The 14,478-nt window shown below is 48.8% G+C and overlaps 2 protein-coding genes across 7 annotated transcripts in view; one reads left to right on the top strand and one right to left on the bottom strand.

Moving 5' to 3' along the window:
- LOC310760704 (uncharacterized protein) overlaps positions 1-14,478 on the top strand; it is a 395,412-nt gene that overhangs the window by 352,323 nt on the left and 28,611 nt on the right. The window lies entirely within an intron of this gene.
- Positions 8,656-9,735, bottom strand: LOC310761857 (olfactory receptor 52K2-like; the record flags this gene model as incomplete). Its single annotated transcript, XM_083612054.1, has 1 exon — positions 8,656-9,735. The coding sequence occupies one exon, from the start codon at positions 9,733-9,735 to the stop codon at positions 8,656-8,658; it is 1,080 nt and encodes a 359-aa protein (XP_083468180.1).

Raw genomic sequence — 14,478 nt, 5'->3', positions numbered from 1 at the left:
GAGTCCTGTGTCCAGTTTAAGGAACATATTGAGCAACTACTGGAAGGTTTGTGGGAAGGGTGTTCAGGGGTCTGGAAACCAATCCTTGTGACGAGGGGGGGGGGGAGAGTTGGGGATGCCCGGACAAGAGAAGATGAGGTGACCTGAGAGCCGTCTTCAAGTATCTGAAGAGCCCTGGAAGATGGAGCAAGCTTGTCTTCTGCTGCTCCAGAGGGGAGAACTCAAACTGATGGCTTCTATCTACCAGAAAGGAGATTCTGACTGAACATTACACATCGCTTTCTGAAGACAGGAGCTGTTGGGTGGTGGAACAGACTCTCTCGGAAGGGGGTGGGCTTTCCTTCCTTGGAGGCCTTTAAGGGGAAGATGGGTGGCCACCTGCCAGGGAGCATTTAGCTGCGATCGCTGCATGGCAGGGGCTGGTTTGGTGACCCTGGGGGATCCCCTCCAGTTCTCCCATTCTGTGATTCTGTTCTTCCTTGGCCTCTTTCTCTGAGACGTGAGCCTGCCCCAGCCCTTCCGGCCTCCCTCCCAGGCTTACCTGCTGCCCATAGGCCACCTCCACATCCCAGCCAATTCTGAGGCTCCCGCTCAGTGTCTCAGTCTTGGTCAGGCTGCCCGACTCTGCTGCTGCTGCTGCTGCTGGGGTGACTTTAAGTGCCCATGTGCCCTCTGCACTGGCATCTCCAAGGACGCGCACCTCCCAGACTCTGCCAGCTGCTCTCCACTGGAACTCCTGTGCATGAGAGAGTCCTGTGAGGGATCAGGGATCACTCAGGGGATCAATGTCACTGGCGTGAGGGAAGGAGTCACCTCAGAAGGAAGCTGCAGAAGCAGGCAGATTTTGCAGGAGGGTCAGGGCTCCCTGGCGCAAGGTCCCAGGAGAGATCCTCCTCAGCACCGCCATGCCCAAAGGAGGAGCAAGAGGAGTCCCTCCTTCACAGAAACAGAGAATTGCAGAGTTGGAAGGGACCCCAAGACTCATCTGGTGCAAAGCCCTGATCTGAGAGGGACATCCTCTCAGGGGAGAATATCTGTCCAGCCAGAGGAAGGAGCCTCACAGCTTAGATCGGGAGACCATGTTGAGGGTCTGGAGAGAGTATTCAGATGGGAGTTAAGCTGGAGGGAGAAGATGTGGGAACATGTTCCTTCTCTTTGGTCTCCAAAATATTAAGCTGTGAAGGAAGCTGTGCTGTGTCAAAAGTGTTTCACTGTGATAACTAAGGAATGAGAGTGAAGTGACAGAAACAGAGTTGAGCCGTTTACCACCTATTCTGGAAACCTGAAGTGTAACACATGGTTTTTAGCAACTGAAGTTTAAGAGAAGCTGTGCCTGTAATACCATGTTTCAGTAATAAGTTGACTTTTACCTGAAAGAATGCATCTCCTGACCCAACTTTGTCTCACAGACCTCTTCTTTTTGTTACTAAAACTTTTCTCGTTGGATGAACTCCTGTCTGACATTCTACATCACTATGTTTTCCCTCACGCAAGACCCCCACAAGCCACTGGTGGAGGAAGGGGGGCGGAGAGAGCGGACCACCCCAACACCATTGGGGGGTACCATCGCAGCTGCCCCCCGACACGCAGCCCTCCACCGCACCGGTTGCCCCGCCCCTGTGGGCGGCATGCCACACCCCTGGGATGCACGCCAAACCCCACAGGCAGCTCACCATGCCCCCAGGATGTGCGCCACACCCCTGCAGGCGGCTTGCCACACTCCCGGTGTGTGCCAGCCGTGCCCCCACCTGTTCTCCACCCCCGGTGACGGAGCAAGCAGCTTCGCCACTCCCACAAGCCACATAGTCTGGGCTCCGTGATAGTCTTTTGTTGACTGGGCATCCTCTATGGGGATCCGCCATATTTAATTGAGGTCGTTAGCAGGGAGAGTCCTCTCCTTATTAATGGGTGGTTTGCGGTGGGATCTGCTCCAAGGATTCCCTTTTGCCTTGACTGGAAGTGAAAAGAACCAAGGCAAGAGCCGAGAGAGAGGCTCTAAGTCACTTTGCCCCCGGTGCTCAACCTTGGCATCTACGGCATCTGGACCGAGGACCAGCACAGGAGGATCCTGCAGTTCTTGTTCTCCAAATGGGTGTTTTTGTGCAGCACCTTTTGATTCTCATTCAAAAAAGCAGGGCCAGAAATTCCTGTCACATTTTGAGGGTCACGTCTTTTATTGTTTGTAAGAGGTGCTGCGTTGCACCCCTTTTCTCTCTTAGGCTCAAGATTTTATGTAGCAGCAGGAAAAGACACATAGCTCTTTTAAGATCCTGCCAAATCCATTGGTGCCTCAGTGGAAAGGGAGGAGCCCCCCCCAACCATGTTGCGAGGTGGGTGTATGACCCCCCACACACACTCCCAAGAGGTTTAAGATCTTCTGCTGGAATTAAACATGCACACATTATGAATTGTAGGAATGATCGCTGGGTGCGGAGCACACTCCCTTCCCACAGGCAGCCTCAGCTGTCTGCACGTGTGACCTTGGGGTGCGGAGCATACTCCCCCTCACAGATAAGGCCACAGCTGTCTGAACATCTTGCCCTCTGTCTAACCTTTTGCGGTCTCAGTAGTCTGCCATGTCCTGTCTGTGACCTTTGTCTCTGAGACCTTTGTCTCCTTTGTCACACATTGTGCAAGCGGAAAATGACGTGGTGGAAACAGGTGCCAAAATAGCTTTGTACCACCCCACGATCTCGGGACTGGAAGATGTGTAAAGGTCACAGCCCAAAATGTATCTGCCTGGGTTTGCATATTGTGTCAATAAAAGGAGCCTCCACAGAGCTGGCCGGCAGCTCACCTGCATTATCAGTTTGAGAGGACATGGACTTTGTGAGAAATGACTAACTGGTTCTCTGTAAGTTTCCTGAATCACGACTTTACCTTGGGTAAAAGATGCTATTGTCTGTGTGCGGAACCCAGTTCTCTCTTACAGGAAGTGATAATTAAACTGGTAACCCAGGAAGAGTGTGATGGTCTTTACTTTAGGTATCGAGAGGTCAGACTATTTAGCCATGCCTTTCAGGTCGCATTCAAGTTCTAGGGTTAAAATGGTTCACTGAGGAGTATATTTTACATCAAGTTATGCCTACTTCACTGATCTACAGAAATAAACAACAGAAAAATGTAATCCTGCACCCTGTTCTGACTGTGGCTGAACACCTGCCCACTGTGGGAAACCTGTGAGCAGGATCTGTGCACGTGAGCCCTCTGTGGCTTCCAGCAACTGGGATTCAGAAGCATTGCCGCCCTCAGCTGCCCTGAGATCGTTTGTATACCGTTTTATACCCATAGATCTCAGGGCGGTTCACAACACGAAAGTTTACAAATTTAATAAATAAAGTGAAATAAAACAAATAAGTTTTCCATGTAACTGCTCATGGCAGCCTGTAGATTCCTTTGCTGGCTGGTCTTGCCAGTTTTGCCCCCATCAGTGCATGGCTGTACCCAGTTTGGGGAACGAATCCTGCGCCCATGAATTGCTGCTCCTATGTGCACAATTGAGAGCCTTTGCTCAAACACAGGCACTCTCCATGTGATGCCTCTCATCTAATCTATCTTGATGTTTCCCACCCACTCTTTGCTGTTTAGTTGTTTAGTTGTGTCCAACTCTTCGTGACCCCCTGGACCAGAGCACGCCAGGCACTTCTGTCTTCCACTGCCTTCCGCAGTTTGGTCAAACTCATGCTGGTAGCTTCGAGAACACTGTCCCACCATCTCGTCCTCTGTTGTCCCCTTCTCCTTGTGCCCTCCATCTTTCCCAGCATCAGGGTCTTTTCCAGGGAGTCTTCTCTTCTCATGAGGTGGCCAAAGTCTTGGAGCCTCAGCTTCAGGATCTGTCTTTCCAGTGAGCATTCGGGACTGATTTCCTTCAGAATGGAGAGGTTGGATCTTCTTGCAGTCCATGGGACTCTCAAGAGTCTCCTCCAGCACCAGAATTCAAAAGCATCAATTCTTCGGTGATCAGCCTTCTTTATGGTCCAGCTCTCACTTCCATACAGCACTACTGGGAAAACCAGAGCTTTAACTATACGGATCTTTGTTGGCAAGGTGATGTCTCTGCTTTTTAAGTGCTGTCTAGGTTTATCTTTGCTTTTCTCCCAAGAAGCAGGCGTCTTTTAATTTCGTGGCTGCTGTCACCATCTGCAGTGATCATGGAGCCCAAGAAAGTAAAATCTCTCACTGCTCCATTTCTTCCCCTTCTATTTGCCAGGTTTTTTTTTGATGTTGAGCTTCAGACCATATTTTGCGCTCTCCTCTTTCACCCCATCCATGCTAGTGGGCAATAATTGGTGGGATACAAATTCCTCGAGAAAAATGGGCTGAAAAAGATTTCGCAGGAAAGCAAGATAATTTTGAATCAGGAGATATCAACACAGGAAATAGAAGATGCCATTCAAAACATGACGTTGGGCAAATCACCTGGACCAGATGGACTGACTTCCAAATATTACAAAGTCTTGAAGGAAGGGCTTATACAACCTTTGTTTTTTTTTTTTTTTTAAATATTTTTATTTTTCCATATAAACACAATACAACAAACATAAACATACAAAAACAAAAACAAAACAAAAAACATGTATGAAGGAAGTCTGCAACGAGATTATGAAGGGGAAAAGGGCACCCGATACGTGGAGAGAGGCTTACATTACACTTATACCAAAGACAGAGACTGAAAAGACCCAACTTAAGAACTACCGACCCATCTCCTTACTAAATGTGGATTACAAAATCTTTGCTGATGTTTTAGCAAAGAGACTGAAAAGAGTTTTGATGGAGGAGATTCATGGGGACCAAGCGGGCTTTCTCCCGAAAAGGCATTTGTCGGATAATGTAAGGAATATAATTGACATTTTGGAGAAGTTGGAAGTGAATATAAACACTAAGGCTGTTTTGATATTTGTGGATGCCGAGAAAGCCTTTGACAACATTTCTTGGAGTTTTATGTTGAAGAACCTCCGGGGGATGGGGGTAGGCCAAGGGTTTGAAAATGGTATAGGTGCAATATACTTTGAACAGAAAGCAAAATTAATTGTAAATAATGTGGTAACAGAAGAGTTCAAGATTGAAAAAGGGACACGACAGGGGTGCCCTATTTCCCCCTTACTTTTTATATCGGTCCTGGAGGTTTTGCTTAATATGATCAGGAGGGACCAGTTGGTTAAAGGGATTCAGGTCGGAGTTAAACAATACAAATTGAGAGCATTTGCAGATGACCTGGTACTTACATTACAGGAGCCAGAAGCTAGTACGAAAAGAGTTTTGGAAATAATCCAAGAGTTTGGTCAATTGGCAGGATTTAAATTGAATAAGTTAAAGACTAAGGTGTTGGAGAAAAATTTAACACAGACTGAAAAAGAAAGGTTTCAGAATGAGACGGGGTTGACTGTGGTTAAAAAAGTGAAATATTTGGGTGTGAATATGACAGCCAAGAATGTGAATTTATTTAAAGACAATTATGAAAAAACTTGGACAGAAGTGAAAAAAGACCTAGAGACATGGTCAAACTTGAAGCTTTCCTTGTTAGGTCGAATTGCAGTTATAAAAATGAATGTATTGCCAAGAATGTTGTTTTTGTTTCAAGCATTGCAGATAATGGATAAAATGGACTGTTTCAAGAAGTGGCAGAAAGATATATCTAAATTTGTCTGGCAGGGCAAGAAGCCCAGAATAAAATTTAAGATATTAACGGATTCAAAGGAAAGAGGGGGGTTTGCCCTGCCAGACTTTAAATTGTACTATGAAGCGGCAGCTTTCTGCTGGCTTAAAGAATGGCTGCTTCTTGAAAACACAGACATTTTGGATTTGGAAGGATTTAATAACATTTTTGGGTGGCATGCATATTTGTGGTATGACAAGGTTAAAGCGCATAAAAGTTTCAAAAACCATATTGTCAGAAAAGCACTGCTGAATGTCTGGGTTAGATATAAGGACTTGTTGGAAAATAAGACTCCAAGATGGTTATCACCAATGGAAGCTAAGGCAGTGAAAAAGCTAAATATGGAGTCGAAATGGCCAAGATATTGGGAAATCTTGGAAAAGGAAGGGGATAAACTGAGATTGCAGAGTTTCGAAAAACTAAAAGAGAAGGTGAGAGATTGGTTACATTACCATCAAATAAATGAAGTGTTTAAATTAGACAGAAAAATAGGTTTCCAGGTGGAAAAGTCAAAACTAGAGACTGAACTGTTAGAATCCAGCACTAAGAACTTGTCAAAAATGTATAATCTGCTGCTGAAATGGAACACACAAGATGAAACGGTTAAATCAACTATGATTACATGGGCTCAGGACATTGGTCATAACATCATGTTTGTTGACTGGGAAAAGTTGTGGACCACTGGGTTGAAGTTTACGGCGTGTAACGCCTTAAGAGAAAACATAATGAAAATGATTTATAGGTGGTACATAACCCCAGTCAAACTTGCAAAGATCTACCATTTGCCTGATAATAAATGTTGGAAATGTAAGGAAAAGGAGGGCACATTCTTTCACCTCTGGTGGACATGCCCGAAGATTAAGGCATTCTGGGAAATGATTTATAATGAACTGAAAAAGGTATTTAAATATACTTTCCCCAAGAAACCAGAGGCCTTTCTCTTGGGTATTGTCGGCCAGGGGGTGCTAAGGACAGATACAACCTTCTTTATGTATGCTACAACAGCAGCTAGAATACTCATCGCAAAGTACTGGAAGACACAGGATCTACCCACACTGGAAGAATGGCAGATGAAGGTGATGGACTATATGAGCCTGGCAGAGATGACGAGCAGAATCCGAGACCAGGGAAGAGAAGCGGCGGAAGAAGAATGGAAAAAGTTTAAGGACTATTTAAAGAAATATTATAAAATTGGAGACAGTTAGAATGATGTTGGACTAAAATAAATGGTTACTATTAGTAATGATTATGATAAAGAGAATAAGGGTGATTAGCATAAATTTATAACAAAATAAGGTAAGATTTCGCTGAAAAACTGTAAGAATTTGGAATACAGAAACGGGAAGTAAGAGGAGGTCGAGGAAGAAAGGTTTAGAAATTGGGTTATGAAGTGGTACGTGTTTTTTGTTTTATTATTGTTGAATGTTTGTTTATGTATGTCTTGTTTCTGTTATATAAAAAATTGTTTAATAAAAATATCTTAAAAAAAAATAATAATAATTGGTGGGATACATTTGCACCAATGCTACTCTTCCCTGCCCCCAATAGGCCCTCCCCCCCCCACTCTAAGTCCCAGAAACCAGAGGTCCACGATGGAGGTATTTGTTGACCTGTGTACATATTCACGATGGAAACAAATGGGCAGCCAGAGCAGACAGGCCAGAACTTGAGTTATCTGTTCAGGCTGCCTGCTCCCCATTGATCAGCAAGCCCAGGTGGCAAAGCCAGAAGATCTGAGGGATGGTCGAGCCATCCCTCTATCACAGGGGAAGTGTGGCTAGGAGCAGATCCACTGGCTGGTGGAATCTGCCCTCTGTGAGGATGGCCAGGAGCACAGCCTCCTTCCTTGGGGTGCAAACCACACACAGAAGCAGGAAGTCTGCAGGAAGTGAGAAGATGCAAGTCCCGGGCTCCCTGCCTCAAGGAATGGCTGTCTCTTATGCCTGAGCTGGGATTTGAACCCAGGTCTAGCTCCTGGTGGTGATCACAGCAACTGCACCCAGAGGGGCTGGCCACAAAGTATTATTTCCTTTGAGCTCCCATCTGGAAGCCAAATCAGTGGAAGCAAAAAGCTCTCAGAGAAGCTGAATGTACGAAGCCCCCCTGCTGTGTTGACCACCAGTGGCCCACTGGATGCCACAAGGCTGCCCACTAAGAGAGACCGGACAGATGCACTCATCTCTAAAATAACAGCTTCTTCTTCACATGCCACATCACAAGTTATTGGGGGCATTTGCTGCCACCGGATTTGCCAGTGGCCATTAACTTAGGTGATTGGGCAAATTTGTGGAGAGGAGAGGGCTATTGGTGCCTGTCAGGAATGTGGCCCCCCAAAGTGCAGCGGAAGAGTCAGCCTCAGAAACTGAGCTGAGTGAGCAAGGGGCCAACTCTGCAGATGAGAGCCGTCTGTCTGAGTTTAGAGAGGACAGCCCGGTCCCCCTCCTTCCCAGGGAAGAAGCTGTTTGCTCCCAAGGGGAGGAAGAGTTGGAAGTCGGCCAAAGTGTTGCCAGGCGACCATCAGATAAGCCAGAGTCTGAGGCTGTGTTTTCTGGGGAAGAGACAGGCCAGTCGTTCAGTTCCCAAACGAGGAGACTGGCAAAGCTCAGAGAGCAAAGGAAGGGAAGGAGAATAAAGGCGGGATTTTGGCCGCCTTCCTGTTGGGGGAGGGATGGTGAGCCAGACTGAGCAGCTACTGTTAATGAGAGCTGGCAGAACGCCATCCTCTGTATGTGTTTTTTCTCGTAAATAAACTTACATAAAACTGATGGAGAGTCTGTGCTGCTCATCAGGCTGCTTGCCTGCCAGAGATCGTTATAGTGGCCATGAGCAATGGCTCCAGGGAACCTTGTGATTCAGACATAGTCCACACCTCACTCTCCCTGCAATGCTTCCCTTGTCTTACAAATAATTATGCAAATAGCTCCCAGAGTTGTCAGCAGTCAAAGGCACCCTGTTTGCAGCAGCTGGACATCCAGGGGGCCTGGCTGGGGACAGGGTCATCAGACACTCTTCCGAAAGTGGAGCCCCCGCAGCACCCGCTCGCGGATCTGCTTTGTCCTCACTCCATAGATGATGGGGTTCAGAGTTGGGGGCACCAGAAGGTAGACATTGGCGATGACGATGTGCACATGACGGGGGATGCTGCCGTGACTGAAGCGATGGGTGAGGAACGTGAAGACAGCTGTGGTGTAAAAAACAAGGATGACGCAGATGTGGGATCCACAGGTGCCCAGCGCCTTGAGACCGGCCTGTTTAGAGGGCAGGCGGCAGACAGTGCGCAGGATCAGGCCATAGGACAGCGCAATGAAGAGGACATCCAGGGCTCCAATAAGTGAGGCCACCGTCAGGCTGTATGCTTTTGTGACAGCTGTGTCCGCACAGGCCAGCTTGACCACAGCCATGAACTCGCAGTAACTGTGGGCGATGACTTTGCTTTTGCAGAAAGGCAGCTGCCCCACCAGGAAGGGGTGTGGGGAGAAGAACACCACCCCCCGGGCCACCACCACCCCACCGATCGTGGCAATGCGGGCACCGGTGAGGATGCTGCTGTGCCTCAGGGGTTTACAAATGGCCACGTAGCGGTCAAAGGCCATGGCCAGGAAGAAGCCGGACTCCATGGCTGTGAAGGAGTGGATGAAGAACATCTGGGCCAGGCAGGCGCTGAAGCCGATGTGTCCAGCTCTGAACCAGAAGATGGCCAGCATCTTGGGCAGGGCGGAGGTGGAGAGGACCAGGTCGGTGAAGGACAGCATGCAGAGGAAGAGGTACATGGGCTGGTGGAGCCTCGGGTCAGTCTTGATGAGCAAGAGGATGCTGCAGTTCCCAAGGATGGCCATCAGGTACATGGAGAAGAAGGGCAGAGCCAGCCAGGTGTGGAGCGACTCCAGCCCAGGGATGCCCAGCAGGAGGAAGGCGGACGGACTGAAGAGGGAGAGGTTGGAGGCAGGAGGCTGCATGCTGGGCCCGGGGGCTCTTGCCGCTTCTCTCTGCTCCCGCCTGGGGTGGCGGAAGAAGCAAGGCAGTGCGGTGGCAGCATCTGCGATGGCAAGGAAAAACTGCAAGGGAGAAAGTGAAGGCATGAAGAGGAATCGCTTGCAACATGGCAGATGCCTCAAGAGAGGCAGCAGGATCCGAAGGGGAGGGTTTCGTTGTTAGAGTTCAATGGCAACCCCCCACCGGGATCAACTCTCACCCAGAAACCAATGTCCCCACTGTGGAAGGACGTGTGGATCCATAATTGGCCTCCACAGTCCCTTACGGACACACAGCTAAGACCGTGTTCATGGAAGACAATCTTACTTGGCTACAAGTGATCTCCAAAGAAGAAAGAAGTTCAGTTACAACCTCTCTCAAAAATAGCTCAGGGGAGCATGCAGGTTCTCTTTGTCCTCCTGTTATCCCACACCCCTGCGAGGGAGGAGAGGAGCAGGGACTGACTGGCCCAAGGTCCCCCTGTCTCCTTGGTTCTTCATGGAGGAGAAGGCTGTCACTAGCCACTAGCCAGGCATGTGTCCTGCTGCGGACGGTGGCCTTAGTTAAGGTTCTTCCCCACCATCTCACTGACATCCCAAGATGGTCGTGAGGATGGAAGGGTAGGAGAACCGTGGTGAAAACCAGACTCTTGCAGTGCCTTAGAGGAAGACATATTTATTACGTCATGTATGAGTTGTGAAGCATTTGTGACTAAATTCTTGGATAATTAATAACAGCAATAGATTGAAGGAGCTTTTATCAAGCGTGTCCCCATCACAAAGGAAATAAGGTTCAGGAAGATGAATAAAAATGGCATATGCTATCTGGGTATCAGGATACAACCCTTTCTCTTTCTTCAAAAATCACCTGGTGTAGCAGTTCCCAAAATTGTTATTGCCACCACCCTCTCAGTTCCATAAACTCATCTCCACCCCCCCCCCTTGACACCCTATTAAAAACACTATTCAGATTTGCGGTTTGCACAACCTGCTAGGAAGAGAATAACACAGTCAAATTCAAACCAGTAACAATTAATTGTGGGTGTATTCAAAATCCAGTTGAGACTGCTTGATGCAGTGATTCCAGCTTTTCAAAGCCTGATAGTCATTTACACCTCCAGAGCCGCCTGCCGCCCCCTGGCCTCCTGGCAATCCCCCCCCCCCCATTTTGGGAACCACTGATCTGAACATGAAGATGCTTTAGCACTTCTGAGGAAGATTTTGGATCTGATATCCCGCTTTATCACTACCCTAAGGAGTCTCAAAGCAGCTAACCATCTCCTTTTCCCTTCCTCCCCCACAACAAACACTCTGTGAGGTGAGTGAGGCTGAGGGACTTCAAAGAAGTGTGACTGGCCCAAGGTCACCCAGCAGCTGCAGGTGGAGGAGCGGAGACGTGAACCCGGTTCCCCAGATTACGAGTCCACCGCTCTTAACCACTACACCACGCTGGCCCTCTTTGATGTCCTGGTGGGCAGCTGCCACTTGAATCCTTGCCAGCCAGCTTCTGGTAGGTACCCCCCCAAAAATGCAGAGCATGACGGTTCTCACCTATGTGTCACTGTCCATGGAAGAAAGCAAGATTTCCACCCCACGCTGAGATAATTTGTGGCAGCTTCCAGTTGCTCCCCTGTAGATTTTGCAGGTGAGATGGAGCCCCGTGAATTGAGGTCATTTCCTTGGGCTTCCACTCCTGGGGCCTCTCCTTGGTCCAGTCTGACTTCTGGAGAAGGTGGTCAAGTCCCCCCGGCAGCCAGCCGGAATCACGGAATTGGCAGGGACCCCAAGGATCGTCCACTCCAACCCCCTGCAGTGCAGGAATCCCAGCCGAACAAGTAACCTCACTCTGCAGCCTGCATCAGGGAGTCGCCCCGCCAAGTGACAGGGGCAGCCAGTCGGCCTGGCTTATCTTCAGCTCCACAGAGCCTCTCGGCCAGCGTCAGAAGCCCCTGGGGAGCAGAGCAGCAGGAGTCCGTCCCTGGGCTGGGCTGGGAGCAGAATATTAGCTCTGCTAAGGATCAGACTCCCCTTTGCCTTCCAGGAAGGCCCCAGGTGGGAAGAGGTGACACGGCAGAAGCCTATCAAATGATGCCTGGCATAATAATAATAATAATACATTTTTATTTATACCCCGGCCTTCCCGGTTCAAAAACCGGGCTCAGGGCGGCTAACAACAAATTTAAAACACTTAATTGATGCAACAAAAAATAGCATAAAATACGGTATAAAACGTGAATAACAATAAATTCAGAATTCAAAAATCAATTTAGGGGGGAAATCCATCCAATAAACATTAGATGACCCCCAGGGCTAGCTGGCTAAGTTAGTCCTATTTGGGCCAGCGAGGAGATCAGGGGAGAATTAGCTGTGGGGTCTCAGAGCGGGGAATCTTCATAAAGAGGGGAGGAAGGGGAATAAAAGATCAGGCTGAATTCAAATTAAAGGCCAGGTGGAATAGCTCTGTCTTACAGGCCCGGTGGAAGGAGGTTAAATCCTGAAGGGCCCTGGTCTCCTGGGACAGAGCATTCCACCAGGTCGGAGCCACCACTGAGAAGGCCCTGGCCCTGGGGGAGGATAGTCTGACTTCCTTAGGGCCCGAGACCTCTAAACTATGGTTATTCATGGACCTTAAGGTCCTCTGCGGGGCAGACCAGGAGAGGCGGTCCTGTAGATACGAGGGCCCTAAGCCACAAAGGGCTTTAAAGGTCAAGACCAGCACCTTGAACCTCCAGCATGGAGGAAAGAGGCAGAGTAAAGTTTCCCTCCCTCTCTCCTAGCACTGGAACTCGTGGGCAGACAATGAAGCTGGATGCTGGGAGATCCAGGACAGATAAAAGGAAGTCTTTCTTCACACAGCACAGAGTTAAACTGCGGAACTCCCTCCCACAGGAGCCAGTGATGGCCACCAACGTATAGGGGCAAATTCACGGAGGAGGAAAAGAGGACTATCAATGGCTACTGGCCAGGAGGGCTCTGCTCTGCTCTGCCCTCCACAGTTGGAGGCAGCGATGCTTCTGGGCCCCAGTTAATCCTGCAAATCGGCATCTGACTGGCCACTGTGAGAGCAGGACGCAGGGCGAGATGGGTCATCGGCCTGATCCAGCAGGGTCTCCTCATGTTCTTATGACCCACAGCATTTTGATGTGGGGCTGGCCGTAGCAGGGTGGCCCATGGGGGTTCTGAGCCTTTAACCGCCAGATCTATGCTGGGAAGCCAAAGGCTGGGACAAAGAGAAGGAAACAGCTGAGAGCTGTCAGAGAAGCTCAAACAAATGGAAAGGGGCAAAATAACACAAGATGAAAAGTATGGGAACCCTGGAGCAACAGCCTGTTCTGTCTTGCTGGGGACAATCTGAACCAGACTTTAGAAATTCCTAACAGGTAAAGGTAAAGGGACCCCTGACCATTAGGTCCGGTTGTGGCCGACTCTGGGGTTGTGGCGCTTATCTCGCTTTATTGGCCAAGGTAGCCGGCGTACAGCTTCTGGGTCATGTGGCCAGCAGGACTAAGCCGCTTCTGGCGAACCAGAGCAGCGCACAGAAATGCCATTTACCTTCCCGCTGGAGCAGTACCTATTTATCTACTTGCACTTGGACATGCTTTCGAACTGCTAGGTGGGCAGGAGCAAGGACGGAGCAACGGGAGCTCACCCCGTCGCGGGGATTCGAACCGCCAACCTTCTGATCGGCAAGTCCTAGGCTCTTCTTTTAGACCACAGCGCCACCAGAAGCTAAAATCTAATAGTGCCATGATGTATGACTGTGCTGGCTGAGGGTCATGGGAGTTGTCGTCCAAAACATCTTGACTGCCGCATCCTGCCAGCTGTCGTGTTATTCAGGTGACATGATGTTTCCAAAATGATGACAGGAAAGCCTGCAGCGGCCTCATGTACCAGAACCAGGAAGGGAAACATCCTGACTTCTAGACTTTGGGTGCTGGTGTGGCATTCCCAAAGGAAAGGAAGGAATTAGACTCTGATTAATAGAATACACACAGACGCTTGACCAGCAAGACTCTGGGAGGAGTGCGTAGAATAATAATTCCTGTCCACCCTCCTGCCCAGGTCGTTTTATTCACAAAAGAACTTTGAGTGCTTTCTGTTCTGCCACTCTCTGAGCTTTTCTTGACCTTGGGCTGAGGGCAGGATTGCTTTCCAGAGACTGGGAATCTCTTAACCCTCTCTCTCCTAGTGCTGCTTCTAGCTGTTCCCCATATAGTCTTTCCCAACTTCTGCCTTCTGAATTTTGTCCCTCTGCAAACCACTGTTCTAAATCTACACTGTCCTCCTGCTCCTGGGAAGATGCAGGATTCGGATCTGGAGCAGGGGGAGTCTCCCACCATTCATCCTCAGCGCAGCCCTCCGCACCACGGTCCCTGAGACCAGGCAGCCGCAAGGTCTGTTCTGTGCCTCTCAGCTGCTCTGAACATAAGAAGTAGGAATTGCTTCCAGCAGAGCAGCCTCTCGGTCAGCTCAGAAGAGAGTCTGTCTGTTGAGGATCTTCTCCAATGCGATGGCCTTGCCTTAAGAAACAGAGTCTGGAACAGACTTTTTAACCTAATCACTGTGGGAAGGCTTGAGTTTTCTTCTGCTCCTGCTTCTCTGCTTTCCCAAGACAACACATTCGTTCTTTCATTTTATTTGCATGCCACTTTTCCACACACAAAGCGACTTACAACAAAGAAAGCAGGAACACATTGCAAGCAAACACTGCAAAAACAATGTCATGATAATCTAGCAAAACAATAGATTATTGCAACAATTTCATAATAGCATAGGAGAACAACAGTGAACATAACAATACACAACAAACCATGTTTCAATACTGTAAATATAACAAGAGCCAGTGCTTTT

Source organism: Podarcis filfolensis, assembly GCF_964270895.1.
Source record: "Podarcis filfolensis genome assembly, chromosome: 4".
In the NCBI taxonomy this organism is placed as follows: Eukaryota; Metazoa; Chordata; class Lepidosauria; order Squamata; family Lacertidae; genus Podarcis; species Podarcis filfolensis.
The sequence above is the reverse complement of the archived record's forward strand: the minus strand, read 5'-3'. Positions and strand labels throughout refer to the sequence as shown.